Raw genomic sequence first — 26,806 nt, 5'->3', positions numbered from 1 at the left:
TCCTGATTACATTTTTTTTGGAATTCAACTTCAAAATTTATTTGAACCAGGGTTGCCAGAACATTAGCTGAGCTTCTGGACTAATAGTCCAGCAATAACTGCACTAGGCCGCACTGCCTTGGTACAAACGAAATTGCTCTGTTGAGGTAGTTTTGGATGCATAGCAAAAAGATTCAACACAGCTTCAAAGTGATATTTCCTCAAAAGGCAGGGTACATCCAAAGACAGTGATTTAGCTAATAATTTCCAAAGATAGATGACTTTCTAAAAAACTTTTTTAAATGAACAAGGTAGGTAGGAAATGACGAAAAGAAATCATTCATTAATCCTTTAGCACTATAAATTGAAGAACAAATGCACGCTAAATCACTTCTCAAATGGGTTTAAAATAATGTTGTGTAAAGAACTGTGACCATGTTTTATAAACTCTTAAGTATGTACTTGTGCTACAGGTCAAGAGTGAGAAGATGAGATCGATTGTTCCTTGACACTGTGGGCCAAATGGACTTTTGCTGTCATAAATCTTTCTGCACTTCCATGAGATAGGTATTGAAATTTATCTGACTACCTTCAGAGGGTCACCACATTGATTTAAAAAAATACTAATTAGCATTGTGCACAGGGAATATTCTCAACACATGCTGAATATGCCTTATTTTCATACAAACCAGGCTTAACACTTTAATTGTAGTACAATGAAGACATGAATTACTTGACACAGTTTCAATTGTACATCAGGTAAAAATATAGAAGTGAAGGAACTTTAAGTAGTTTAAGGCATAGTATTTCTTAACATTTATCTTCCAACTACTACAAAGGTTTTTGAAAGAAACTGAGCACTTTAAACTTGCAAACAAAATGATACATTACAAAGATAATCACAGCATTTTAAACTAAACTGTCATTCAAATATTAAATCTGACAAAAAAGATCAAAGAGTAAGAAACTTGGTTTAAAAAAAATGTGTAGTAAGGGTAATAAATACAGACACACCTCAGGATATATTGGGAGGAATCTTTCCACCCTTAAAAACTAATTGTGGGTGAATTCAATTTCCAGATCCCAACCAAATATTTGTTAGCAGCATTTTGTCACTGTGCCCAATAATTTGTTACTTCCATGTCATCAAGTTTCAAGGTGGCAGCTCCACCAGGAGAGGCTCCCTCTGCACAAGTATCAAATTTTACGCACTATGACTCACACTGTCTCATCCAGAAACCTCTCCAAAGCACGGCCTGCAGCAACAGCAGTGGTCTGTTGTTCCATCTAGTTTGAGTAAAGGGATGCATGGAGGCCTCTCGTGGGCCAATGGGCAGTGCTTCAGCTTTAGCCTCTGCCACGATGATCTGCACATCCTAAATTGCCCATATTTAGGGGCGTAAAATATGCAGATTGACAAACTGCAATTGCTGCCACCCCCAAAATTAGCTCCAGAAGGGAGCTTGTTGGCACTTCTCCATACTGGCACCTTCCCCTCTTACAGCTTCCTCCACTCTAGCCATCAGGTATAAGTCTACCAGTACAAGGAAGATTCCACCCATCGCATTCCCATCAGCCTTTGAGTTTTATCTTGAACTTAGTAAATATATCACAATTCCATGCAATAGATTAATTCATTTCTAGCAAATTCTCTTTTAAATCCATTGCTGGACTTAATTCCTTACCAATTATCAACCAAAACTATATACCCGTGTGTTTTGAAAGGCAGATTAACCTGCTACAAAAATACTTGAGAATACAATGGCACTCAAGTTCTTACTTAAAAGCTTAACCTGAAGTACGGTTAGCTCCCACTGTTCCATTCATTTTTTAATAAAAAGGATCCAACTTGATGAAATTAATTTACAAATGACAAAATACTAGGAGAACTTTGTGCAATGACATACTATACGGTTACAGGAAACTCTCAGTATTAAAGATCTTGCAGTGACCAAGCAGAGATTTTTTTTAAACTCTGTGAAGCCATGCTGGGCACGTACAAGTATGGTAAAATCCTAATTTGAATTGCAAAAAATTTGGCACCTCAGCCACCTTACATCAGGATATCTTGCAAGTTACCACGATTTCAGTTCCTTCATGCACCAAGTGCCTCTCCTAGGTAAAGCAATGGAGTTGTTTGAAGGATTTTGTTCCTTTCAGTACTTTGGCAATCAAGCCTGAATTTGGATATCACTGGTTTTAAAAGGACCTCCAATGGTGTTTTGAAGCGACTGAACATTTATTGACATATGGTGCATACATACAGCTTTCAAATGTTGCTGGCAAGCATATCCCTTCACTGTATGAACATCCCTCCACATCAGACTATTAAGCACTGTCTTCAATCTGGATACATGGAATGCCTCAAATAAGAATGGAGTGCATTTCAGAATACCAGTCTTAACAAAGCCCACCTGATTTGGAGGTATTAACGTTGCTAGTACTTCTTCCAGTGTCTTTGCCATAATTTTTGCAAAATGTGTACATCTCCTGCAGACATGGGGGTCCATATCTGGTTATAAAAGCAGAGAATGCTGCCCTGTTCAAATTCAGAAGCAAGATTTATTTTTTACTCGCCTCATTATGGAATGTCAGAAGTCTCAGAGCAACACTTTCTGATAAGGAGAACTAAATTAAGATTTCCTACAATGACAAAGACCAGGGTCAAAGAACAGGCTAAGTAGCCTTCAATGTCTCACTAGTTTTTGACCTTCCCAATGTGGTCTTACTGCGATGTGACATAGAAAGACTGTAGTTAAGTCAACCGAGTTCAGTTACTTTGGATTTGTAAATCTAAGAAACAAACGAATCATCAAAAAATTTGAGTTTTATTATTGCGAAGTCCAATTTGAGTTTTTTGTTTCGAAAAGCAGACTGAACTACATTCTTCATAAAAATTTAGCTTTGGCAGACATTTGTTTTTGTAATTTCTAGGTCTTGTATAAAGTTGCTCTACTTCATCTGCACAGATCACGTTCTTTCAGTACGTTAGCCGGTTAGGCTTTGATCTTTTTCCTAGGCACTTCCATAGGCACGAGGATGGACCATCAGAAAGGAAGATGCGATAAGCTGTTTGGACGGTACAGCCAGATTAAAACAGATGCAGAGAGATGACAAATACAATTTCACATAGAAATGAGAGCGCTAATACATGTTGGAAACAAGGCAAGGAATAGAAATATGAACTGGTAGTCCTCAAAGTTCCTGAAGATCACTACTTGAAGGGAACCAACTAAAAGTGAATCACGGATTTCCATACAAATCAATGTTAAAGCCGGAGATAGGTTCCTTCAGAGCTTCTTGCCCAGTGAAAGAGCACAACTTGAAACACAATCACAAACACAACAATCTGCATTCTCAGCATAAATAACTCAAGGTACATAATTAAAATGAAAATAAAAAGTACATACAAAAATTATACTTTTATGCAGTCAATTCTGTCTAAAGGCAGAAGTTCAACTTTTGCCACTAGAAAAAGGTCTTCAGTGCGAGTTGCAAACAATGATCAGAAGAAGAGGGCACCCTAAGGTGAGAAGCAGATGGGAGGCAACGGCGAGGGTGGCAATTGTGGAAGGAAGTAAAGCATAGGAGTAAGACAATGCTGGGAGGCAAAGCTGGGGCAAGGGGAGCAATAAAATTAACTAGAAATTTTGACGTAGTTCAAAGAAACAGGGCTTAAAACAAAAAGATATTTGAATAAAATGATGCTAAGTGGGGAAACACAATTCCATAAAGGGTCCTTGGGATTTTCAAACAGCAGCACTAAGTGCACGAACAAACAAGATTAAAATTTGTAGAATCACAGAATCATTAAAAGGTGCAGAAGGCAGCCATTCAGCTCATTATGTCTGAACTAGGCCTCAAGCATTTCAATTTGGTGCCAATCTCTTGCCTCTTCTTCACAAACCTGCTTAACATTTCTATTTAAGTAATCATCCAATACCCTCTTGAATGCTTCAATTGAACTTGCCCCACCATACTTCCAGGCAGTGCATTTAATGACCTAACTATGTGCCACGTGCAAACATTTTTTTTCTCAGCTCACATCTGCTTCTTTGACAAAATGTTTTTTAAAAAAAAATACTATGCCCTCTAGTTCTTCTCCATCAACTTCGTCCATACCCCTCTTGATTTCAAGAAGTTATCAAATCTCCACCCTGTCATCTCCTCTCCAAAGAAAACAGACTCGATGTATCCCAGCTTTCTTCTGAATTGGTATCAAGTTCCTGGAATAATTCTTGTAAAAATCTTCTGCAGTCCCTCCTGTGTTAATGTCTTTCCAATGTGGCATTCGGAACTAGACGTCATATGTTAACTGAGGTCTAACCAAGCATCTTACACAATTTCAGGATTACCCTATCTGCTCTTGTACTCCATAACTGTGAAGCCTAGAGTACTGTATGCATCATTACCAGCTTTCTATCTGTATTGCAACATTTATGACTTATGCATTTACACACCCACGTCTCTCTGCTCCTACACACCCACGTCTCTCTGCTCCTACACACCATTTAGAATATGTCCCTTTGTTTTTTTCTGTCTCCATTTTCTTTGTACTAAAGGGTATCGCTTCACACTTCCATGCAGTAAACTTTGTGTCCCACCTATCTACCCACTCTACCATGTCAATATCCTTCTGAAGATTCACACAATGGTTATAACACAGCTCTAAATTGTGCAGGGAGTTATCAAGATGTTCCATTCCGAAAGGAGAAAGTCATGATGATCATACAGCCAGAGTCACTATACAAGTTTTAAAAACTACAGCTATGAGGAGAGATGCCGCAAGTATTTCCCACTAAAGCAGAGAGGACTATATATTTAGAATTATCACTAGAAGAATAAAGTACTTTTATTCATGTAGAGAACAGTTACAGCATGCAATACTGTTGCTATATGAAGTAATCTACAGTCAGACTATTAAAAGAGACAATAAGTTATTGTGTAAAAATGGGAAATATATAGATCTACAGAAAGTGAGTAATCAAGAAAAATCAGTCTTGGATTGATCTAGCAAAGTTACAAGAGGTACCTGAACTAAAAAACCTCAGTGAAATAATTTTTAAATCATTTACATAGCATCCGTTCTTTAATGCTAAATTGCAATTTTGCGTACTAAAACTCTTTTAGCCAACTGTCCTACACCAGATTACTCTCCCTGCCAAAAGAATTTGAATACCAAGAATTGTCCCTATATCTTAGCAAAATATCTAAGGAAGATGCACCATTTTACCTCTCCCAACACAAGATCAACTGTGAAGCCACAATGGAAATTGACCCATTGTTTTTTGGAAATTTATGCTCAAGATTACCATTCTCTGGCTACTTACTGAATTCTACGGCAAATATTATAAAGCATTACCTTGCCAACGAACAGCTTCCCAAAACAGCATCACCTTACTCAAGTTCAATTTCCATTCTCTCGCACAGAGCAGATAACTTGCTTCCAATTGTAGATGAGCAAGGGATGACTGGCAGCTTCCCTAGCTCCAACCACAAAGTTTATCCTCAATATTCTGAGGCTACAGACTGCTTTGAAGATAAATGGCTGCTAGAAGTTGCATCATATACTACTGTAGCAAAACCTACTGATAAGTTAACATTTCACATAACTGAACCACCTTAGCCCATGACAAACCTACTGTTTTGTGTTATCAGATCTGTTTCTGATCTATGCAATGCAACCACTGTGGAGTACTAACATTTTAAATAGTTTTGAATGTGCATAGCAGTGGCTGACAAAGCTAAAGAATTATATTGCTATAGTCTTTACACCAATGAGATTTCAATTTTTCAACCCATATTTTAAAAAGCACGCAATGTGAACAATATTCCAATATGTGCCAATTAAAAACAAGAATTCATGGCAATGTAATTTAAGCTCCTAAACTGTATGTGAATATCCCAAAACATCTTTGCTTGGCTGACAACTCAAATAATTGTTTTATTCAGTCCTTTTACATAATGCATAGGATGAGCTACAGAGATAGCACATATACTGGTTCAATCTTCCTTGTATTCTGGAGACATACCAGAGGATTGCAAAACTCCCAATGTGATCCTTAGTCAAAAAGGGAGGGAAGCAAGAAGTGGGCAACTATAAGGCGATTAATCTAAAAATCCTATGTAGGAAAATTACTGGAATCAACTATTAATGAACTTATAGCAGAATATTTGAAAAATTATAATCTGATCAAGCACAATCAGCAATCATCACAGCTTCGTGAAAGGAAAATAGCATCTAACTAATTTATTAAAGCTTCTGTGGGAAGTCGCAACCAAAGTGGACAGGAGGGAACCAACAGATGAATTGTATCTGGACATCCAGAAGGCATTCAATATGGCATCTCACAAAAGGCTAAGTCATAAGAGCCCACAGAGTGTTGGAGGTGATATATTGGCATGGGTAGAAAATGGCTAATGGACAGGAAACGGTTAATTGGGATAAGGGGATTTTTTTCAGACTGATAACCTGTCAGTGGGTTTCACAGGGATCGAGGCTGGGATTGCAACAGCTTACAATATATATTCATAGCTAAGAGGAAGAAAGGGAATGCAGTGTAGCCAAATTTATTGACGGCACAAAACAGGTGGAAAGGCAGGTTGAGAGAAGACCACAACAACAAATTGAGTAAGGGGGCAATAAAGTTGACAAACGGAGTACAAGGTGGGAAAATGTGACGATGTTCATTTTTGGAAGGAAGAACAAACGATCAGTATTGTTACAGCAGGAAAACTCCTGAAAGATGTATCAAAGGAAATTAGGGGGTTCTTGTACATGAAACACAAAGTTAGTATATAGTGTAATAGGTAATCAGGAAGGCTAATGGAATGATGATCCTTATTTCAAGGAGTTCCGAGTTTAAGAGTTAAGGAAGTTTTAGTGAAATTGCACTAAGTGTGGGCAGCTTTGATTCCCTATTTAAAAGAATATTATTTCATTGGAGGCAGTCAGAGAACATTCACTAAGATGATCTCCAGTTTGACAAGTTGGAACTCAGAATCCAGAAAAAAAGGAGGGGTGATCTCATTGAGACATACAGGATTCTTAAGGGGCTTGACAGGGTAAATGCTGAGAGAATGTTTCCCCTCAAGGTAGAGTAAGACCAAAGGGCACAGTCTCAGAATAAAGGGGAGTCAATTTACAACTGACATAAGGAAGAATTTCTTCCTGGAGTTAAGTGTCTTTGGAACTTTTTGCCACAGTGCTGTGGGGGCAGAGTCTTTGCGTATCTTTAAGGCTGGGATAGATAAATTCCTGATCAGTAGGGGAAATTGAAGGTTAAGGAAAGGGCATGTGCAGTGTCAGATCAACCATGACACAGATAAATGTTGGAGCAGGCACAAGGGGTCAAATGGCCTTCTCCTGCTACTATTCCTTAGAGTTTAACAGAATCAGTGTCTTAGGAACAAAAGGCAGCCACTTAACATTCAGGCCATTTAATGGCTATTTTGCTAATCTGCAGCTCAACTATCTTTCCCCACATTTGTTCCTTAGATTTTGATGTCTTGACCCATTAAAAAAAAACTTTAAAATCTTGGAAGTTGCAATTGTTCCAGAAGCCACAGCAGCTGACAGGCGTGGGAAACAGTTCCAAATTTCTACCATTTTTTTTGGAAAAATATTTCCTGATGTCATTCCTGAATGTTCCAGCTCTAGTTTTATTTTAGAAAAACAGTAATTGCTACAGAAACTCAGCTGGCCTGACATAATCTGTGCAGAGAAAAAACAGAGTTAATATTAAGCCCAGTAATCCTCTGTCAGAACCAAAATAGCTAGTAAAGGATCTTATTTATGCTGTTGACAGAGCGGGTGCGGCAGACTGAATACAGCACATGAAGACAGAGCAGATAGCACCATGCAAGAAAAGAGCAGATAGTGAGGAGGCAGGGGGTAAAGGAGGCAAGTGTTGAGCCCTCTGCAAATACATGGGAAGGTGCCACATGGGTGTGTAAAAGGGTGTTTGCAGTGAGGAGTGGATCAGGGTGTCCCAGAGGGAACAGTCCCTGCTGAATGCTGGCAAGGGACGGGTGGGAAATGTGTGTCTAGTGGTGGTATCCCACTAGTAGTAGTGGAAATGGCAGCTTATGATCCTTTGGATATGGAAGCTTACGGGTGAAAAGTGAAGACTTGGGGACCCTATCGATCGTGTGGCAGGGTAAAGACAGAAGCACAAGAAATGGGTCAGAACACCAGTTATATTTTGCTCCTTTGCTCTTGATTTGATTCAATTTCTCAATATTTACTCCATTCAAGCCTTTGAATGTCTTAAACATTAATCAGGTCATCCCTCAATGTCTTGTGCTCAAAGGAATGCAATTCAACTTTATTCAACCTATCCTTGTAAGATAAGCATCTAAAGCCATCATTCTGGTTAACCTGCCCTGGAGCATCTCCAAGTCTAAGATATCCTTCCCAAGGTTTAGTGCCAAATTCAACACTATAGTCCACTTGCACCCCACCCCAATCATATTTATGCCAGATCATTTAAAATAAAAGACATCATTCCACTCACCTTATTGTTAGCACTTTGCACCTGCTGACTGGCTTTTGATGACGTGAGAATTTGGATTTACAAATTGCTTTGTTGCTCCACAGCTTCTAGCTTCTCAGCATTTTGAAAATATTTCAATTTACATTCTTGAAGCCCAAATGGATGACCACAAGATTGACTACACTGAACTCTAATTACAACGCTTTTGACCACTCACTTAACCCACTGGGTCTTTGCACAAAATGTGTTTTGTTCCTATCTGCACCATCTACTATCCCTATTGAATTTTAGTGTTTTTCTTCAGCATAATGGCCCAGTTCTTCAAATTCAGATGTCCATTTTTGAGAGGAGAAGAGAATGTATGAATCACTTACCAAGCATCTGCAAATGACCCTCCTTCTCCGCTCAGTGGAGCCTCCATTAACAATTCAAACAGCCAATGAAGTTTACGAGGGTCCCTGCTCTCCTGTGAGAATAAAAATTAGTGATTATTCTTTACTTAAAGCAATTTGACCTTTTTTTGATCTACTAGTCCTACAACAATGCAACAGAAAAAGTAAGTACAGGTCTTATTCTTGAACCTTCATTTCAATGAAATGACGATAAAAACAGCTTGCCATCGTGACAATGGACCCTTTATCCAAATTGTTTCCTTTTACTACCCCTAACTAAGCAAGCTATACTATACACTTGAGATAAAACTACATAAGGCACTAGTCAAATCATTGCTGTACTAATTTCAGTCACCTTATTAATGGAAAGATATGCTGGCATTGAAGGCAGTCCAGAGAAGGTTTACTAGGTTTTCCCCAGGTATGGAGGGAATTTCTTTGAAGATAAGTTGAGTACATTTGGCCTGCACTCACAGGATGTTTAGAATAATGAAAGCCAAATTACTGAAACAAGAGATTCTCAGGGGGTTTGACAGGGTAGATGCTGACAAACTTTCCCTCTTGTAGGAGTGTGTAGAACTACAGGGCATAACCGCAGGATAAGTGCTCACCCATTGAAGATAGAGGAGGAGGAATTTCTTCTGTCAGAAGTTAGTAAATCCGTAGAATTCTTTACTACAGGAGGCTGTAGAGGCTGGGTAGTAAAATATATTCAAGGCTGAGATCAACAGATTTTTAAACATGAACTGTATCAAGGGTTATGGCATAAGGGAGGAAAGAGGAGTGAAGGATTATTAGACCAGCCATGATCTCACTGAATCCCAAAGCAGACTGATACTTCTGCTCCTATGTCTTATGCAGGCCAACATTCAATCCTCAAACAAAGAATGGCCAATTATTTATCACATACTGTTTGTACAGGATTATCCAAATTTGCTGCCCACCTTTCTTACAGCCTATCAAAATATTCCAAATGTTAATCGATGACCATAAATTACTTGTGTCGTAAAGATGTCAAAAATAGGTGAACTTCAATTTTTCCCTTTACATAAAATTGAAATCAATTTCTTTGCAACAATTGCTGAATATATTGATACATACAATTGTGTTTGATTGTTCATAAAATTACCCCCGAAACTGAAAAGGCAAATGCAAAGAGAAGCATCCACTTTCTTAAAAAAAAATGGTAATTTCATTTAAAATCGTCTCAAATATTTGCATAAAACACTACACGGAACAGTGCCATTTCACAGTTATATTAAGTTAATATACTAGACTTTCTCCTGCATAGAACTAACATGTAGAACGCTATCCACAGTTAGCGAGTTTTGAGAAGATTTGCAGCTCAGGTTGAGTTTCTGGATGTGAGTTTGCTCACTGAGCTGGAAGGTTAGTTTTCAGATGTTTCGTCACCATTCTAGGTAACATCACCAGTGAGCCTCCGATGAAGCGCTGGTGTTATGTCCCGCTTTCTATTTATCTGTTTAGGTTTCCTTGGGTTGGTGATGTCATTTCCTGTTCTTTTTCTCAGAGGATGGTAGATTAGCTCCAAATCAATGTGTTTGTTGATGGAGTTCCAGTTAGAATGCCATGCCTCTAGGAATTCTCATGCGTGTCTCTGTTTGGCTTGTTCTAGGATGGATGTGTTGTCCCAATCAAAGTGGTGTCCTTCCTCACCTGTATTTAAGGATACTAGTGATAGTGGGTCATGTCGTTTTGTGGCTGGTTGATGTTCACGTATCCTGGTGGCTAGCTTTCTGCCTGTTTGTCCAATGTAGTGTTTGTCACAGTTTTTGCAAGGTATTTTGTAGATGACATTCGTTTTGCTTGTTGTCTGTATAGGGTCTTCTAAGTTCATTAGCTGCTGTTTCAGTGTGTTGGTGGGTTTGTGGGCTACCCTGATGCCAAGTGGCCCGAGTAGTCTGGCAGTCATTTCGGAAATGTCTTTGATGTAGGGGAGAGTGGTTATGGTTTCTGGGCCCGTTTTATCTAGTTTCTTTTGGTTTGTTGCTGAGAAATCGGCAGACTGTGTTCATTGGGTGCCCGTTCTTTTTGAATACGCTGTATAGGTGATTTTCCTCTGCTCTTCGTAGTTCCTCTGTGCTGCAGTGTGTGGTGGCTCGTTGGAATAATGTTCTAATGCAGCTTCGTTTGTGGGTGTTGGGATGGTTGCTCCTGTAGTTTTTTGTTTTTGTATTTGGTCCGTATGTGTTGTTTTCCTGTAGACACTGGTTTGAAGTTCCCCATTGACTGTTCGCTCTACTTCGAACTACAGGAGCAACCATCCCAACACCCACAAACGAAGCTGCATTAGAACATTATTCCAACGAGCCACCACACACTGCAGCACAAAGGAACTACGCAGAGCAGAAGAAAATCACCTGTACAGCGTATTCAAAAAGAACGGGCACCCAATGAACACAGTCTGCCGATTTCTCAGCAACAAACCAAAAGAAACTAGATAAAACGGGCCCAGAAACCATAACCACTCTCCCCTACATCAAAGACATTTCCGAAATGACTGCCAGACTACTCGGGCCACTTGGCATCAGGGTAGCCCACAAACCCACCAACACACTGAAACAGCAGCTAATGAACTTAGAAGACCCTATACAGACAACAAGCAAAACAAATGTCATCTACAAAATACTTTGCAAAAACTGTGACAAACACTACATTGGACAAACAGGCAGAAAGCTAGCCACCAGGAAATAGTGAACATCAACCAGCCACAAAACGACATGACCCACTATCACTAGTATCCTTACATACAGATGAGGAAGGACACCACTTTGATTGGGACAACAAATCCATCCTAGAACAAGCCAAACAGAGACACGCATGAGAATTCCTAGGGGCATGGCATTCTAACCGGAACTCCATCAACAAACACGTTGGCTCCAAATCAATCTACCATCCTCTGAGAAAAAGAACAGGAAATGACACCACCACCACAGGAAATGGCACCACCAACCCAAGGAAACCTAAACAGATAAATAGAAAGCGGGACATAACACCAGCGCTTCATCGGAGGCTCACTGGTGATGTTACCTAGAATCGTGACGAAACGTCTGAAAACTAACCTTCCAGCTCAGCGAGCAAACTCACATCCACCATCCAGTTTCTTAAGCTATGTTTTACACTTTAGGTTAGTTTATTTAACACAATTTAGATTTCACATTAGAATCAGAACAACACATAACAAATTTAGATGTATACATGTGTCACTCAATTTAGATAAATAATTTGCTTCTTTGACTTACACAAGCTGTGGCAATGCATGTTCCCCAGTCACTGTAAGTCTCTACTGTGATGTTAGCCAAGGCAGTTCTCAGGAAGGGACAGAGAATTTTCCACAGCTGTTCCACCTAAAAATCGCAAAACAAAAAAAACCTATCAATCTCAGTCCAGAGACTGAACATAATGTAAAATTCATAAGTCCATTTGTCAACAAGAGGAATGCTGCAAATTACGACCAGATGGCATAAAATTAAATTTTAGCTTTTCATCATCCTCATTTAACTAGAGGAAACAGTATAAACAAATTATTCAAGCACTTTTGCTCATCACAAAATCTGTTTTTGCTGAATGCAATGACTATTTTACTATCTTGTTGTAGAATTTGCCTTTGAAAATGGAGATAAATGTGCATTTTTCCCCAGAAAAATCTTTGCTTGGAACGGAAATTATTTTTTTGAACAACTATACAAAACCCTTTGAGACAATTGACTATCTTAATTGAGATAGCTAGACAAAGTGTTTACTAAGTTGAGCTTTTATGATCCAGGGAAACAGAGGCTAGAAGTAGGTTCAATTAAGAAAAGCTCAATATCAGATGTGCTGTTTAGCAACCTAAAGGTTTTAAAAAAGCTGGAGAAAACCCTGGAGCTTTTTCCTTCCAGAATTCACTGAGAAACCTCCAAGATGGTCTTTGTCTGTCTCTCCAGTGCAGTCAGAGAGACTTGCATTTGGTGGATGTGCGCAAACTCATTGACAGGAAACTTGTAAGTTGATAAGAAATTTAATAGCAAAGGGTTACACTTCAAGGGAAAACAAGGATTATTGATTAGGAGATCTTTCCAAATTATCCTACATATAGTTTTGCTTTTGTCACATACTAATGTTCTTTGTTAAAAGTAGATTGGCAGCTTGCATGAATATATTCAGTAATTGGCCATTATGGTAACCAAACCTGAAAAATAAAATACATAGTCCATCAAGCTAGGTTTCACTCAGGAATCTGACTTGCCCAGTATTACCTTCAGCTAGGATCCTAAGACCACATGCTACATGTACCAATTGTTTTTAAGAGAAGTGGAGTTCAGTTAGCTCAATATCTTGTGTAATTACAAGGGGAAAGTATTTACTAAAATAGTAAAGCTTGTTAGGAAATACAAAACAAATTTTCAAGTGCAATAGAATCTCATTTCTTCAATTATTTGAGACAACCAAAAACACTGAAGGTATAGGGAAGGTATAAATTAATATAAAATCATTCAACCCAAATCTCATGCAAATTACACTAGCATGGAACACCTTCTCTAAGCAGTAAGTACTGTACTTGCTTTGCTTTTTAAGCAGCCAGAGCCAGTTTGCACAATTGAAAATGCAGCTAGCTTGACAAATACTGAGACAAAACTAATCAAAAATATTCATTTAAAACAAGTGCGAACAAGTGACAATAAAAAAAGCTAGAGAATTAAATTGGTTGATGATAAAAACTGTAAATTCTGCACGAACATAAATATTTACCTCACCCTGAATTTAATTGTTTAGAGTATAAAACCAATGGTATTACCTCTTCATACCTCCAGTGTTTACAACCTCTGATCAGTCCAGCAATGATTTCAGCCACACAGCGCTGTGCACTTTCATGAGAATCAGAGATAAGACGTTCCATATGTGGCTTTAACACTGGTAAAAAGGCCACATCAAAGTTCCTGAACAAACCCTATCATGGAAGAAATTAACAAAACATTCAAAACATGACATTGAACTTCAAATTTACTTCAAGTTTAGCTTACTTTATTTTGTGTAAAAATCCTGATTTAATGATTAGCAAATGCAATCATAGCCCTCTTGGTCACTGAAACACTGAAGGAATAGTTTTGTTCCATGCAGCTTTCATTTCTCTTCGTGCCACCTACTTAGCCATGAACAGCAAAATTTAGAGTTTGGCCCCAAAAATAGAAATCCACCGTGCAAATGTCAAATAAAACTGGGAATGTGACGCTCAAGCTTTTCATTGAAAATTCAAAATTTCCTGATACTGCACTGAAGTAAATATTATTTGCAATTAGTTCAGCTCATTTTCTTTTCAATTACCTTTCTGGTTGCAGCCAGAAAGACACTACGCAAAGGAACACATGCAATGCTGTCCTGAGACTTAGATAATGGACTTTCAGCAACCATAAGCATTTCCCTTTGGATTGGGTGTGACTTCAAATCAGTGGAATGGTTTGTTCAGGCATGAGTGGCCCTCACAGAACCAAAACAGAGTATCAAGTCATCACTGAGCTGGTTCTGCCTGATAGCACTATCAACAATCCCTAACTCTTTGCTGATGGTCAAGATAATAGATAAGGTAATGGGATACAATTGACCAGGTTTGATTTATCTTATTTCTGTGGAAAGCACAAGTATTTCAGAGGGTGAAGATAGATAAATCCCCTGGGCCGGATGGGATTTATCCTAGGATCCTCTGGGAAGACAGGGAGGAGATTGCCGAGCCTTTGGCATTGATCTTTAACTCGTCATTGTCTACAGGAATAGTGCCAGACAACTGGAGGATAGCAAATGTGGTTCCCCTGTTCAAGAAGGGGAGTAGAGACAAGCCTGGTAATGAAAGACCAGTGAGCCTTACCTCAGTTGTTGGTAAAGTGTTGGAAAAGGTTATAAGAGTTGTTATGGAGTTGTGGATAGTGACGAAGGACGCCGTAGGTTGCAGGGAGACATTGATAAGCTGCAGAGCTGGACTGAGAGGTGGCAAATGGAGTTTAATGCAGACAAGTGTGAGGTGATGCACTTTGGTAGGAGTAACCAGAAAGCAAAGTACTGGGCTAATGGTAAGAATCTTGGTAGTGTAGATGAGCAGAGAGATCTCGGTGTCCATGTACACAGATCCTTGAAAGTTGCCACCCAGGTTGACAGGGCTGTTAAGAAGGCAGAGTGTTTTAGCTTTTATTAATAGAGGGATCGAGTTCCGGAACCAAGAGGTTATGCTGCAGCTGTACAAAACTCTGGTGCGGCCGCACTTGGAGTATTGCGTACAGTTCTGGTCACCGCATTATAAGAAGGATGTGGAAGCTTTGGAAAGGGTGCAGAGGAGATTTACTAGGATGTTGTCTGGTATGGAGGGAAGGTCTTACAAGGAAAGGCTGTGGGACTTGAGGCTGTTTTCATTAGACAGAAGAAGGTTGAGAGGTAACTTAATTGAAACATATAAAATAATCAGAGGGTTAGATAGGGTAGATAGGGAGATCCTTTTTCCTAGGATGGTGACAGCAAGCACGAGAGGGCATAGCTTTAAATTAAGGGGTGAAAGATATAGGACAGATGTCAGAGGTAGTTTCTTTACTCAGAGAGTAGTAAGGGAATGGAACGCTTTACCTGCAACGGTAGTAGATTCGCCAACTTTAAGTACATTTAAGTCATCGTGGAACAAGCATATGGACGTACATGGAACAGCGTAGGTTAGATGGGCTTCAGGTCGGTACGACAGGTCGGCACAACATCGAGGGCCGAAGGGCCCGTCCTGTGCTGTAATGTTCTATGTTCTATATTTGGCCAATTTATCACAATGCCCAGGTAGACGCCAGTGCTGTGTTTGTACTGGAACAAATGAATGTTGGAACCTTCAGTACAATTGCCGGAGTGCTGTCACGGTCCGTAGCCTTTCCAGTATTCAATGCCTTCAGGCGTCCTTTGATATGTAAAATTAATCAAATTGGCTGGACGGACATTTGACACTGGGGTCCTGCACTTCCGGTTAAAGGCGGCTGCAAATACTTCAGCAATATGTGCTCGTCTCCCTCATCCTTGAAGAGGGGGATACTTGTGAAGCCACTTCCTCCTCTTAATTGTCTAACTATCCCATTACAATTAACGGCTAGATGTAGAAAGTCTGTCGAGCTCAGATCTGATCCTTTGGTTGTGGAATCGATTGCCCACACTTATTACATGTGGCTTCTGCTGTTCAACAATCTTGTCACCCAGATTTCTAGCTTCTCCATGTTGAACCCTCAAATATAGTTAAATGGGCAGTTTAAAGCACTAATGTTTGGAACCTAACATTCTCATCAGTCTTTTGGGGCATTGCAGTTTCAATCAATCCAGTATTAAGATATAGCCTGCTGCTGTTGCCTCCTGATATAAATATTTTGCACCTTCTGCTCTATTTAAAAAAAAATAAAATAACTTCAATAAAAAAAATCAACCAACTATCTAGTCATGCTTTCAGGTAGACTGCAAAACAGGTCACAGAATAATTCATTCTACCTTAAATTTAAAGGCACAGTACAATCTCACACTTGTAACAATCTTAAAGCTGAAGAACAATGATAGTGGTCCCAGAATGGCCTGAATGTCTTCATGAGACAGGTGAGTGAGGAAAAGAACATCATTTTCCAAATTATGAAGCAATTGGATCTAGAATTTCTACTGAAGCAGAAGACAGGCTATGGTGAGACAGATGTAATAAAAGATACATATCAAAATTTAACTCATAGAACTCACTTCAGCCCAGTGTACTGAGCTGGCAAAACAATAAAGGCAGATATTCTGGATTTATGAAGGAGAATGATGGAGGATGTGCATGGAACAACTGGAACATTGTGATGTGAACAGGATTTGTAATTAAATAACAAAGCTAAAGAACAGAAGAAGAAACACCTTATAATCTGACATTATAATTTTGTAGGAAAGCAACCATACTAACTCAGGCTGTGTCAGGGAGCGCATAGCAATAGTAATTATAAAGCTGCCACATTGCAGTGACCTTCAAATATTTATTGAGCATGTATGTTTAGATTTATCACATATGGATGATAATTGTTTAACAGCAATGTCCCTGCAATAGTTTTCTGACTGCTCTCAAAGATATCCTTGTTCATTTAGCGTCCAGTGGCTAAGAGGCTCTTAAGGCAGAATGGTGGTGTTCCACATGCTGGTTCCAAGTCTCACCTGCCCTAGAGTTTTGTCATGAAAAGTCTGAATAGGTTGATTCTTTTTTAAGCTCCTCGTGGTTTATACAGGAAATTGAAAGAACAGAAAAAGTTCTCTGCTCAATGTTGAAAATTATTTCCCTACCATAAAAATGCACAACTATCAACTGATATCTATAATGTTGAATTAACCTGATTGAAGGCAAAAACCCAAAACACATTTGAGTAATTTAAGTGGTTCAAATAACTTCTATAGGAAATGCTTTTTCAATCCAATGATCAAACTTATAATGATCAATAACAAAAAAAACCCAACAGAATTAGCCAGGGTTAAGTAATCAAAAGGTTAAAGGCAAGCCTCACTTCAAAAACTTGAGCATATAATTTAAGCAATCACTTATTACACTTCTGCAGAAACAGTGCACTGCTTTTTTGAATAAGGTAGTATTTCAAAGGTCCCATCAATTCCTTCTGCTTCTTGAAGGGAGATTTACGGCATTACTCGAAGAACAAGTATCCTGGCAAAGTTACCATGAACCTATACCTAAAAGCAGAAGATTTGGTCACTGTCACTTATGAAGCTACGTTCTATTTAAGTAGGCCATCATATTCTGTTAATTACAAGAGTGATGAGGCTTCAAGATTACTTCAACACATCCCAAAATTAAAGTTGCAGTACAAGAGACAGTTAAATTTTGTAACCAAATCAGAACATCTAAAAGACAACTAGCAACAAATCCGTATTATCAGGTAAAACAAGATGCAGTTTGCAGGTAATTACAACAGAAACAGTTGTTTCAAAAAAGTAACCTTGGTCAAGTTAGGAGGTCACTCATTTCAAAATCAAATACATTAAGCTGATGACTAATTTTAATTTATTAATACTAAAAATACAACTGCATACCTTGAACAGACAAAATCTGCGTGGATTAAACTTGTCCTTTCCTTTTCGGTCTTCCAAGGATAAGAATTTAATTAATTGCTCTATGAATTGTGGATCAGAGAAATGATCATAAATTGCTTGTTCTGCCTACAAAGAAAGATATTTGGAAGTCATGAGCAATGCCTGCGCAGAGTTTTAGAAAAATCATGAGACACAACAATAGTAAATTAAGAAAAAAACCTTTCTTTGCCTCTAAGAAAATCTTCAAAGGGACGCTGATTAAAATTAGACTAAGTCAAAAAACAATAAGTAAATACTCAACTGACTTTCACTCTACTAGCGCATATAGATACACCAATCATGAAAAATTCCAATTACATTGACTTCAAAAGCAGTTGAATAAGCCTGAAATACTTGAGCAAAGGCTGACATGAAGTGTTACCATATTCTAAACTGAAAGATAAATGTTATTAAAGGAGGTGGGGGGGGGGGGGGGGGGGGGGGGGGTGGGGAGAAAAAAGTATTTTAATACAAACAAAGAAATATCATTGTGGGGATCGATATTCTTCTCAGTATTAGATCATCATTCAAGAAGATGAAGAAATTTTTAAAACTGACATATCACCAATGATGGGGCTAGAATTTAACACTGAAATTTACACGGCTACAAAATCCAACGAATGGCATCCTCAAGCCAAAAAAAGTTAAGTGCCGTACCACTGCTTTTGAGCTGCTGGCTGTTAGTTACCTACTATCAAATATATTGCTTTTTCTGTGGATTTCAGAACCAATGTATGATAAAACAGATTTACCCCTTTTACAATAAAACAAAAGTTCATAAGATAACATAATACCATAGCAGAGCTATGTTGCTGTCAGTTCATATTAACAGAAATGCAGGTACGGCCCCAAGATTCAACATGACCCATGTTGACAATTCCTCAGGCAAAATTATTCATAAAACTTTGGCTAAAATACAAGTTATGCCGTGTAGTCACATAGTAGTCTTGCATAGGCTGTTTGTTATGCTTTGCAATAAGTGTTAACTTCATAGGGCTTTCTTATTTTGTCTTCTGAATTTGACGAGACTTGAAACATTGGACTAACATTGGGGTTTCCAAGATTAAAACAAGGTCCTTCCAGGCCAATGTTGTGTGTTACTAGCATATTAAAGAGAGTGACGACACAACAGGCCATGTAGTAAACATAGTTGTAAAACTTCAATTTTTTTCTAAATGGAGTCACACACTCGTGTTTTGATAAAGATTATTAATGATTCACTTACTTCAACTCAATTATGTACATTATTCCAGGTTCATCAAATAATCCTTATTGATGACTATAAAATACTTTTGACACTGAAATAATGCTTACCTCTGACATTTCGCCTCTACTTCTTCCTAGTTTAGGTTGTTGATCCACTGGGGCGTAAATAAGCAGCTTCCTAAATAAAAAAAAGTCATGAGATTTTCCCTTGCATCCATGCTTCAAACTTTAAAAGCACTTCCCAAATCCCCACCTCCTTTACAACCTACTATAATACTGTCTGTCAACATACCAAACACAATTTAATTATATGCATGAGCAAGGCTTCTACTAATGCAATATTCTGACACAATTCACCTGTTTTTGAACATTTCAGTCCTTACTATTAGAAAGGATTTTTAATTCCTCAAATATTGAAATTAGAAGTTACTTTAGCCATTAAGTCTGTTAATCACATACAGCAATATTTAAGGACTGGAACGGAATTACTCTGATGGCTTATATTTCACCAATCTCCAACTTACTGAGGCCATGTGTAGTACCCCCAGTGTGTCTTTTCCACAAATAAGCAGGCTTCCCATTCATCCTTAGTCCTTGGCAAATTGGAACTATCATAATGAAGCCACTTGTTATCAGGCCTGTCTCCTGGCTGGGTTACTGGTGGGCGGGATCCATCTAGTTAGGAAATACACACAATTAAAATTGCACAATATTTCTAAGGGCTTCAAAAACAATAAAGCACAAGGATCAAAAGACAGGTTTCAATTTTTCATTAATAAACTACAACAGTCAAAAACAAACTTGAAAATAATTAAAAAGGTCAGCTGTAATATACTTGCTAGAAACAAGCAACTTTGGGCTTATTGTTTTCAAAGGTTTCCAGCAGTGGGTTTTGTCTCACCTCATATCTGGATTTGATAGAAACTGATTGCTAATAAACAGTCAATTATCTTATTATTATTGCTTGTCTACCAGTATGGTAAATAGTTACATTAGAGCTTTGTCTTTCACATTCAACATGTTCTGTGTGACACCAGAATAATGGCACATTCAGCATGTCAAATTATCACCATGTGATTTCTACTTTTAGTGATTAAAACATCCGGGTTCACATTTTCAACACGTTCACTGAGTATAATAAGGCAAATAAAAACTTCCGACAGGTGGTAAAGTAAATGTTTTAAATAATGAAAATGTTAGCAAAGTAGTTAAAGGTCTTTTTGGACCATAGGTAGTTATTACGGACAGCAATGCCAACATGTCCAACTAGCGCAGAGTATGCGTGTGGTCACAGAAGTACAGCAATGGATCTGAAATCTTTCAACAGGAACGTCAAAAGCATACATTTCCACAAAGCATCATTTCAAAAATGTTTTAACTCTGTAATACTCAGCCCTTGTACGGAGATATTAAAATCAAATGCAAGTCAAGTCTTACGAGGGAAGCATTTCCAGGGATTAGAACATGTCCAAAGATGTACCAAATGACTCTTAAAATTTTCATATTTTGATTTCACTGTATTCATTATTGTCATGGTCTTTTAGGTGGAATGCCTTTTACAATTGAAAGAAAACTCTCCTTATTGATGGTTAAGTGAAAACTTGCAATGGAAAATAAAATATTGACAAATTTGAGGGATTTCCAGAATTGTTCAAACTGGAGTTTCACTTCAACAAACAATCCAGGTTAAGAATAAGCAATTTGTTCCAAATATTTTCATATCTTTAAAAAAATTACTTCAAGTCTATTAATATTTTAATGAGAACATGATCAAGAAAATAAATCACAAAGATCAATTCTACTTACAAACAGTGTATGGATCAATCTCTATTTTTTTGTGAGGTCTCTTCAGCTGCTTCATGATGCCAGCCACAGCAGATATTGCCATCTGAAGATGAAATTGATTTAGGAATGGTCACAGTTGTGATTTTGGAGACATCACGTTTTGCCCGAACGTTCTATAGGTACCAACATTGTTTTATCACCTGCAGCATGGTTCAGGTTGTGGTAAATTTAGTTTGCCTTTTATTTACACAAAGCAGCAGGCTGCAGAGGCTGTGCATGTGGTCCATGAGGGTCTCCTTAACCAAGTGGCAGAAATAAAAGGCATGGTGATTTTTGAAACGTGCTTCGAAACGGCCTTTTCTCTGTCTGCACTTTACCAACAGCAAATGTGAGTAAGATCAGGGCTCCGACTGGATGAGCAATAAACAGCTAAAAAGGCACGTAGCGACAACTATTTTCAATTTTCAGAGGTTTGTGGAAAGTAATCAGGGTGTTGGTGTCAGTAGCTAAGGTTAAGGCCTGATGCCCAGTCAGGACATAGTTGTGGGAGAACAGAAGCCCTGCATCTCCGACAGTTTCTTGGGTGCATGAAGCACCACAATCACCACATTCCTCCACCTCTGTAGAACCACAAGGCTTGGAGTGTGCACGGAAGATAAGAGCAGAGGCTCCAAGTTCCATTTTACAGATACAATAGGTTCAGAAGCTGGGTAGCAGAGGCCTCCATTGTGCAACCCTGCTGCAGGGGCTTAACATTGTAAGTTTCATTGTTGCACTAAACTCTATCTAGAGCTTACCTCATTGCACTTTAGGTTTGCAAAATGTGCGATTCAGTAGAATGGCAGTTTTGTATCAGGGCTGGAAATTATATTTGATTATTACCCATAATACTTGAAAACAAGACACCGACCCCACTCAGCTCAGGCAAGAAAATTAAAATGAACACCCATTCTTTCAAAGCCTCTTAGGTTTTCGTAAATTCAGCCCAACATGGCCATAATGTGTCTCATGTCAGGAGAAGGTAGCTTTTTGAAAAAAATATAATATCTTGTGATATTATTGTAAAAAACGATGTTTTGTAAGTTTGACAGCCTCAAAAGGTCAGAGGAGAATTGATTGTTTCAGTGAATTCACTGAAACAGAGCCCCAATAACTAACAATCGTTTTTCAGAAGGGAGGAGACTTATCGGCTATCATCCATGAGCACAGTAAAGGGTCAGTGACTCCATCTTTCATTTTTCTTGTAATTGACAAAGTACAGGACAAACTTACAAATTAAGCAGTAAACTTTCAGTTTTTCTCTTTTTCATTATTAGATATGTGAAATTTAATACAAAGAAAAACTTACCTTCCGGACTACTAAAGCATCATGATTAAGACTCTGAATGAAGAATTTGATTGCCCTTGTAGGTAGTGGAACATCATCTCTCAACAACAGGGACAGGAAACCAATGGCTATTTGTTCAAACTTCCAAGGTCTAAAAGAAAATAAGTCAAACTTCCGATCAAAATTTAAAATCTTTTAAAAGATTTGTTGGAAAACATAATTAATGAAAACAGTGCAAAGCTAAAATTTCCACATGGGTGTTATCGCCAAGTTGGAAGAATACCAAGAGTCACTGTTCATATAGGAACTAAGCCAGTGAATAAATCCAGGATAAACGGCTATTCGTACAGGCAAGCCAGATACAATCCTTACCCATTGGCCACATTGATACACATTGGCAGTGATCATTAGGCATCACCAGGAGCAGTAACTAAGTGGCAGCACTGTAGCTGTTGACCAATCCTGTTCTGACCTACTTGGGAATGTGTGCTGATGCTTCAGCTCCATTATTCCTGCAGCCATCACAAAACTTCAATTATTTTACCAAAATAGGAAAATTCCCCAGTTGATCCATCTAATGGAATCAAATTAATTGAAAACAGGTTCCTATATTTAATGAGAACAACTGTTCATTACAAATAATGAAAATTCATATTTCATCACAGGTAAATAAAACTATCAGCATATAACTCTCCAAGTTTAAATTCTATCTTTTAAAATCCCTACACTTGGACACGAATTTGACTGGAGCAATACTTCCGTAACAGCATAAGCGAAAAAGAGACATGTCAGGGAATTCCTGGAGACCTGGCATTCCAACCAGAACTCCGTCAACAAACAGACTGAACCAAACCCAATATACAAACCAGTGAAAAACAGAATCAGAAGTGATGCCAACCACCCCAGCAAACCAAAGCATATAAACAACAAGTAGGACAAAACACCAATGCTTCACCATCAGGCACAGTGATGATGTTACCTAGCAGGGTAACGAAAAGTCTGCAATTAAATACACTAGGTCAGTAAGTAAATCTCCAACCTCATCCACAACTCAAGCTACAAATCTTGTCAAAAACTTGAAATGTGGTACACTGAAAAGTTACAAGACAGTAGACTGAGATATCAGGTCAAAAAACAATTATATTGGTTCAAAAAAAACTTACAAGTTCCGCTGGTCAAGCATATCCAACAAGGTATCAATTAGCTTCTGATAATTCCTAAACAACAAATAGAATTCTTAATTATGAAGAACATTGACCACAGCCCTAATTTTTCATTTAGGGACTGACAGTCTCTCCACACACACCCCCCGCCCCCATTTAAAACCATGGTGGCATTCCTGAAAAATCACAACTTTAAACAAAATGACTAAGTGAAGCATGGTTTCCCATAGGAACTAATTAATGCCAGGGTTATATTCCTGCAAATAATTTGTGCAGAATAAACAACAGCCAGGTTGAAATACTGTAACACAGTGTATTCCTTGCTGAATTAACTTACAATATAAAATCACTAAATATAAAAAGGAAACACCATAAAACATTAAATATATTGATGTTGTTTACAAGAATTACACACCTACAGTATTGTACTTGAAGACTGACCAGGTTCCATCTACTGGCAGACACTGTTTAGTACAAGCATCAGCTTGCCAAGACTATCTGCACTGACCAGTCTCAAATGCAGCATCTCAAAGAGCAACAGGAGGCTGCACATGAGTTAAGAAAAACCATGGACCAGATAAAAACATAGCTGGGATGGGAGGTGAGTGAATCAGCATGGGAACCAATGGGAAACTGGGCAGAGTACCAGGGCAGATAAAGAATCTGGCTGGGGCAGGCTCAGAGCCACCGCAAAGGGCAGCTGAGGTCACTTCTGGTCACAACAATCACCAGGGGCCTTGTAAGTAACAATGAAAGGTGAGACAGCCTTTACCACAATGTAGGACTAGGGGCAATAGGGAAATGGTCATGTGCACATTACAGATCATAGAGCAGCAAGTTCGCAAAAAACGTTAAAATGACATTCATGTTAAATGAATACATGAACACCAATTATCAATGCTAAAAACGACATGAATGGAGTTGACTATTCTCTACTTACCTTAGGGCCTCAGCATTTTTTGCTACTTGGTTCTGAATTCCATTTTCAATCTTTTCAGCAGTGAGAAGCAGCAAGTTAGAACTTGGGTTTTTTGTCTGGGACAGGGATGCACCAAGTTCCACACAGCGATCTGAAATCTGAACAGAGAACTACAAGTTTATTGCTAAAATAACCTTTTAAATCACATAAGGAAATGAACAATTACTGTCCAAAATATTTTGTGCAAGTTCAAAATAGTAAGTAGTTTTTGTTTACATAATGGACACAGTCCAGGGCTACTATTACATAGTTTCCCCATTTATCATACATTCACAAATGAAAACTTGCCAATGTGAAGTAATCAACAGATATTGCAAATCAAGCTTGGAATGATGCATCTTAACCCCTGAAGGTCATTCCTCTTCCCCAAGCTCTGAAAGACTTGACATGAAATCACATGGATTGTAGATTCCAATCATTATTTAGGCCTGATAAGCTTGCACTGTCCTTCCCTCTTAAGCTCTTACAACCAGAAAGATTGCTAGAAATCCAACTGCTGCTTGACAGAGATCTAGAGCAGTCAAACTGTTATCCAAAAATAGCAGCAAGGAAGACTAACTCGAAATATTGGGTCTATCACTTGAACATGCTTATTGCTTTCCTAGTTCCATCTTGTTGCTGCTAAATCTTCCTTTGATCTGAAAGCAGCTGAAATAGACCCCAACACCTACTTCTCCCAGGCTTTCTAAAATGAGCGGTTTCTAAGCATACAGGAAAGAAGTTACAGTCTGCCTTGTTAGCATGGTTGCACTGCTAAGGCTCATGTCCTCCAACTGGTCTCCACCAGCAGCTCCCAGAAGTCTAAGCAATATGAAGAAACTTGACTTCATGCTCAAAAGTTGAGTATTTTCTTACATTCAAAGCAGAGAAAAACTGTTCCCAGAAATTTTCTCAATGAGAGCATCAATAATTACTTACTCCAAAATCCAGGCCAATGGTTTCATACTGTCGATGTATCTTCTCTGCAAGGTCATCAAATAAACGAACTATGGAAGGTTTCTCCAAAAACATTGCTTTGCTGAGCCCTGAGGAGACTATAGCTGGCCATGTAGCAACAATGCAGTCCCAGTCATGTAGGTTGGCCAAGCAGACTCCATTGTGGTTACCAAGAAGACAGTACAAAGCACCCTGGTTTGAAAAACACACAGAAGAAATATTTTAGTCTCAAACCTACCAGTCTGTGTCATGGCCTTTGGGTATAAAAATGCACTACTGGCAAATACAAAGGCAACATGAAGTCAGATGGAACATTTGCTAATAGATGAACCATGTTCAAATTAATATAATAGGCCTGATATTGGCACAATGATAATTCTTTAAAATATATTAAAAAAAAACTTACTTTCAATTGTTGCTGACTTATATTCTGTTTCTCAGGATGCAAGTATTCCAGCACCAGTGGAATAAGATCTCGACAGCAAAAATTGTAAGTCCCCAAGGCTGTGAAGAAAACCTGCTGGGCTTTACTACGCACCTGCAAATGCATATACTATTCAGAGAACACAGTACTATTTTTCCCACAACATAAAACACATTTCAGATTACTATTTTTTTTAAAAACTTCTTGATTGAATCATTTAATAAGTAACGAATTATAAACCTGACATTTTAATGTGTGTGTATCTAATGTCAAATTTTCTAATTACTTCCATTATATAATTTGCTTTTTAGACATCGGGTAAATAATAATGATAAACATGTTGCAAGTTAGTTATACATTATTATACATAAAATGAAGTGCGTTAAGGTCCATTTCACCAAACCGCCTTTTCAAAAACTTCGCAGAAAAGGTTTGTCATAAAAAGCAAGAACAGATAATACTTCAAATACTCCCTGAATAATTCATCCGTCACACTGTCTAACTGAAGCATTTCCAATCGTCTACATTACTGCTTGATATATTATTTCTTTATTAAAGCTTTTATCCTACCTTTCTAAGGTAAGCCGATAAGTAAATAGAAATTCAGCCAAAGCTTACAAATGTACAAGTTAAGGGAAGTAGACCAATCAACATGAGTCTGCACTGCCATTCAACAAAATCATGGTTGATTTGTGTCTGTTGAATTCCACATTTTTACTTATCCCTCAGATTCTTATTATACAAGGGAATCAGAGACCATTTACCACTGGCTGAATGATCTTAAATGACCCGGCCTCCATCAGTTCTGACAGAATTCCAAAGTCAGTCAGCCCTCTAAGGGGAAGAAAGGTTCTTATCTTGGTCCTAAAACGATGACCCCAACTTTGAATTACAGATCCCTAGTTCTAGGCTCATTCACAATAGGAAACATCAGGGCTGCTCTAAACTAACAGTGGAAACAAGCCTGGTCACTACTCATGGTGTAACATGATGTATCACAACTTATTATGCCATA

General features: G+C 38.3%; 1 protein-coding gene across 3 annotated transcripts in view; it reads right to left on the bottom strand.

Moving 5' to 3' along the window:
• LOC125454746 (proteasome activator complex subunit 4) overlaps positions 1-26,806 on the bottom strand; it is a 157,584-nt gene that overhangs the window by 39,000 nt on the left and 91,778 nt on the right. For all 3 annotated transcript variants that reach the window (XM_048535892.2, XM_048535895.2, XM_048535893.2), the window contains 12 exons: positions 25,774-25,905; positions 25,350-25,559; positions 24,393-24,529; positions 23,453-23,506; positions 22,311-22,440; positions 20,984-21,065; positions 19,702-19,852; positions 19,286-19,355; positions 17,933-18,058; positions 13,665-13,817; positions 12,130-12,234; positions 8,849-8,940 (listed from right to left, as the gene is read on the bottom strand). In XM_048535892.2, the coding sequence (XP_048391849.1) occupies positions 8,849-8,940; positions 12,130-12,234; positions 13,665-13,817; positions 17,933-18,058; positions 19,286-19,355; positions 19,702-19,852; positions 20,984-21,065; positions 22,311-22,440; positions 23,453-23,506; positions 24,393-24,529; positions 25,350-25,559; positions 25,774-25,905 (1,442 nt within the window). The remainder of the gene's footprint in view (positions 1-8,848; positions 8,941-12,129; positions 12,235-13,664; positions 13,818-17,932; positions 18,059-19,285; positions 19,356-19,701; positions 19,853-20,983; positions 21,066-22,310; positions 22,441-23,452; positions 23,507-24,392; positions 24,530-25,349; positions 25,560-25,773; positions 25,906-26,806) is intronic.

This window comes from Stegostoma tigrinum, chromosome 9 (genome assembly GCF_030684315.1).
Source record: "Stegostoma tigrinum isolate sSteTig4 chromosome 9, sSteTig4.hap1, whole genome shotgun sequence".
NCBI lineage: Eukaryota > Metazoa > Chordata > Chondrichthyes > Orectolobiformes > Stegostomatidae > Stegostoma > Stegostoma tigrinum.
Note: the sequence above shows the minus strand (reverse complement) of the source record. Positions and strands in the feature narration are given on the sequence as shown.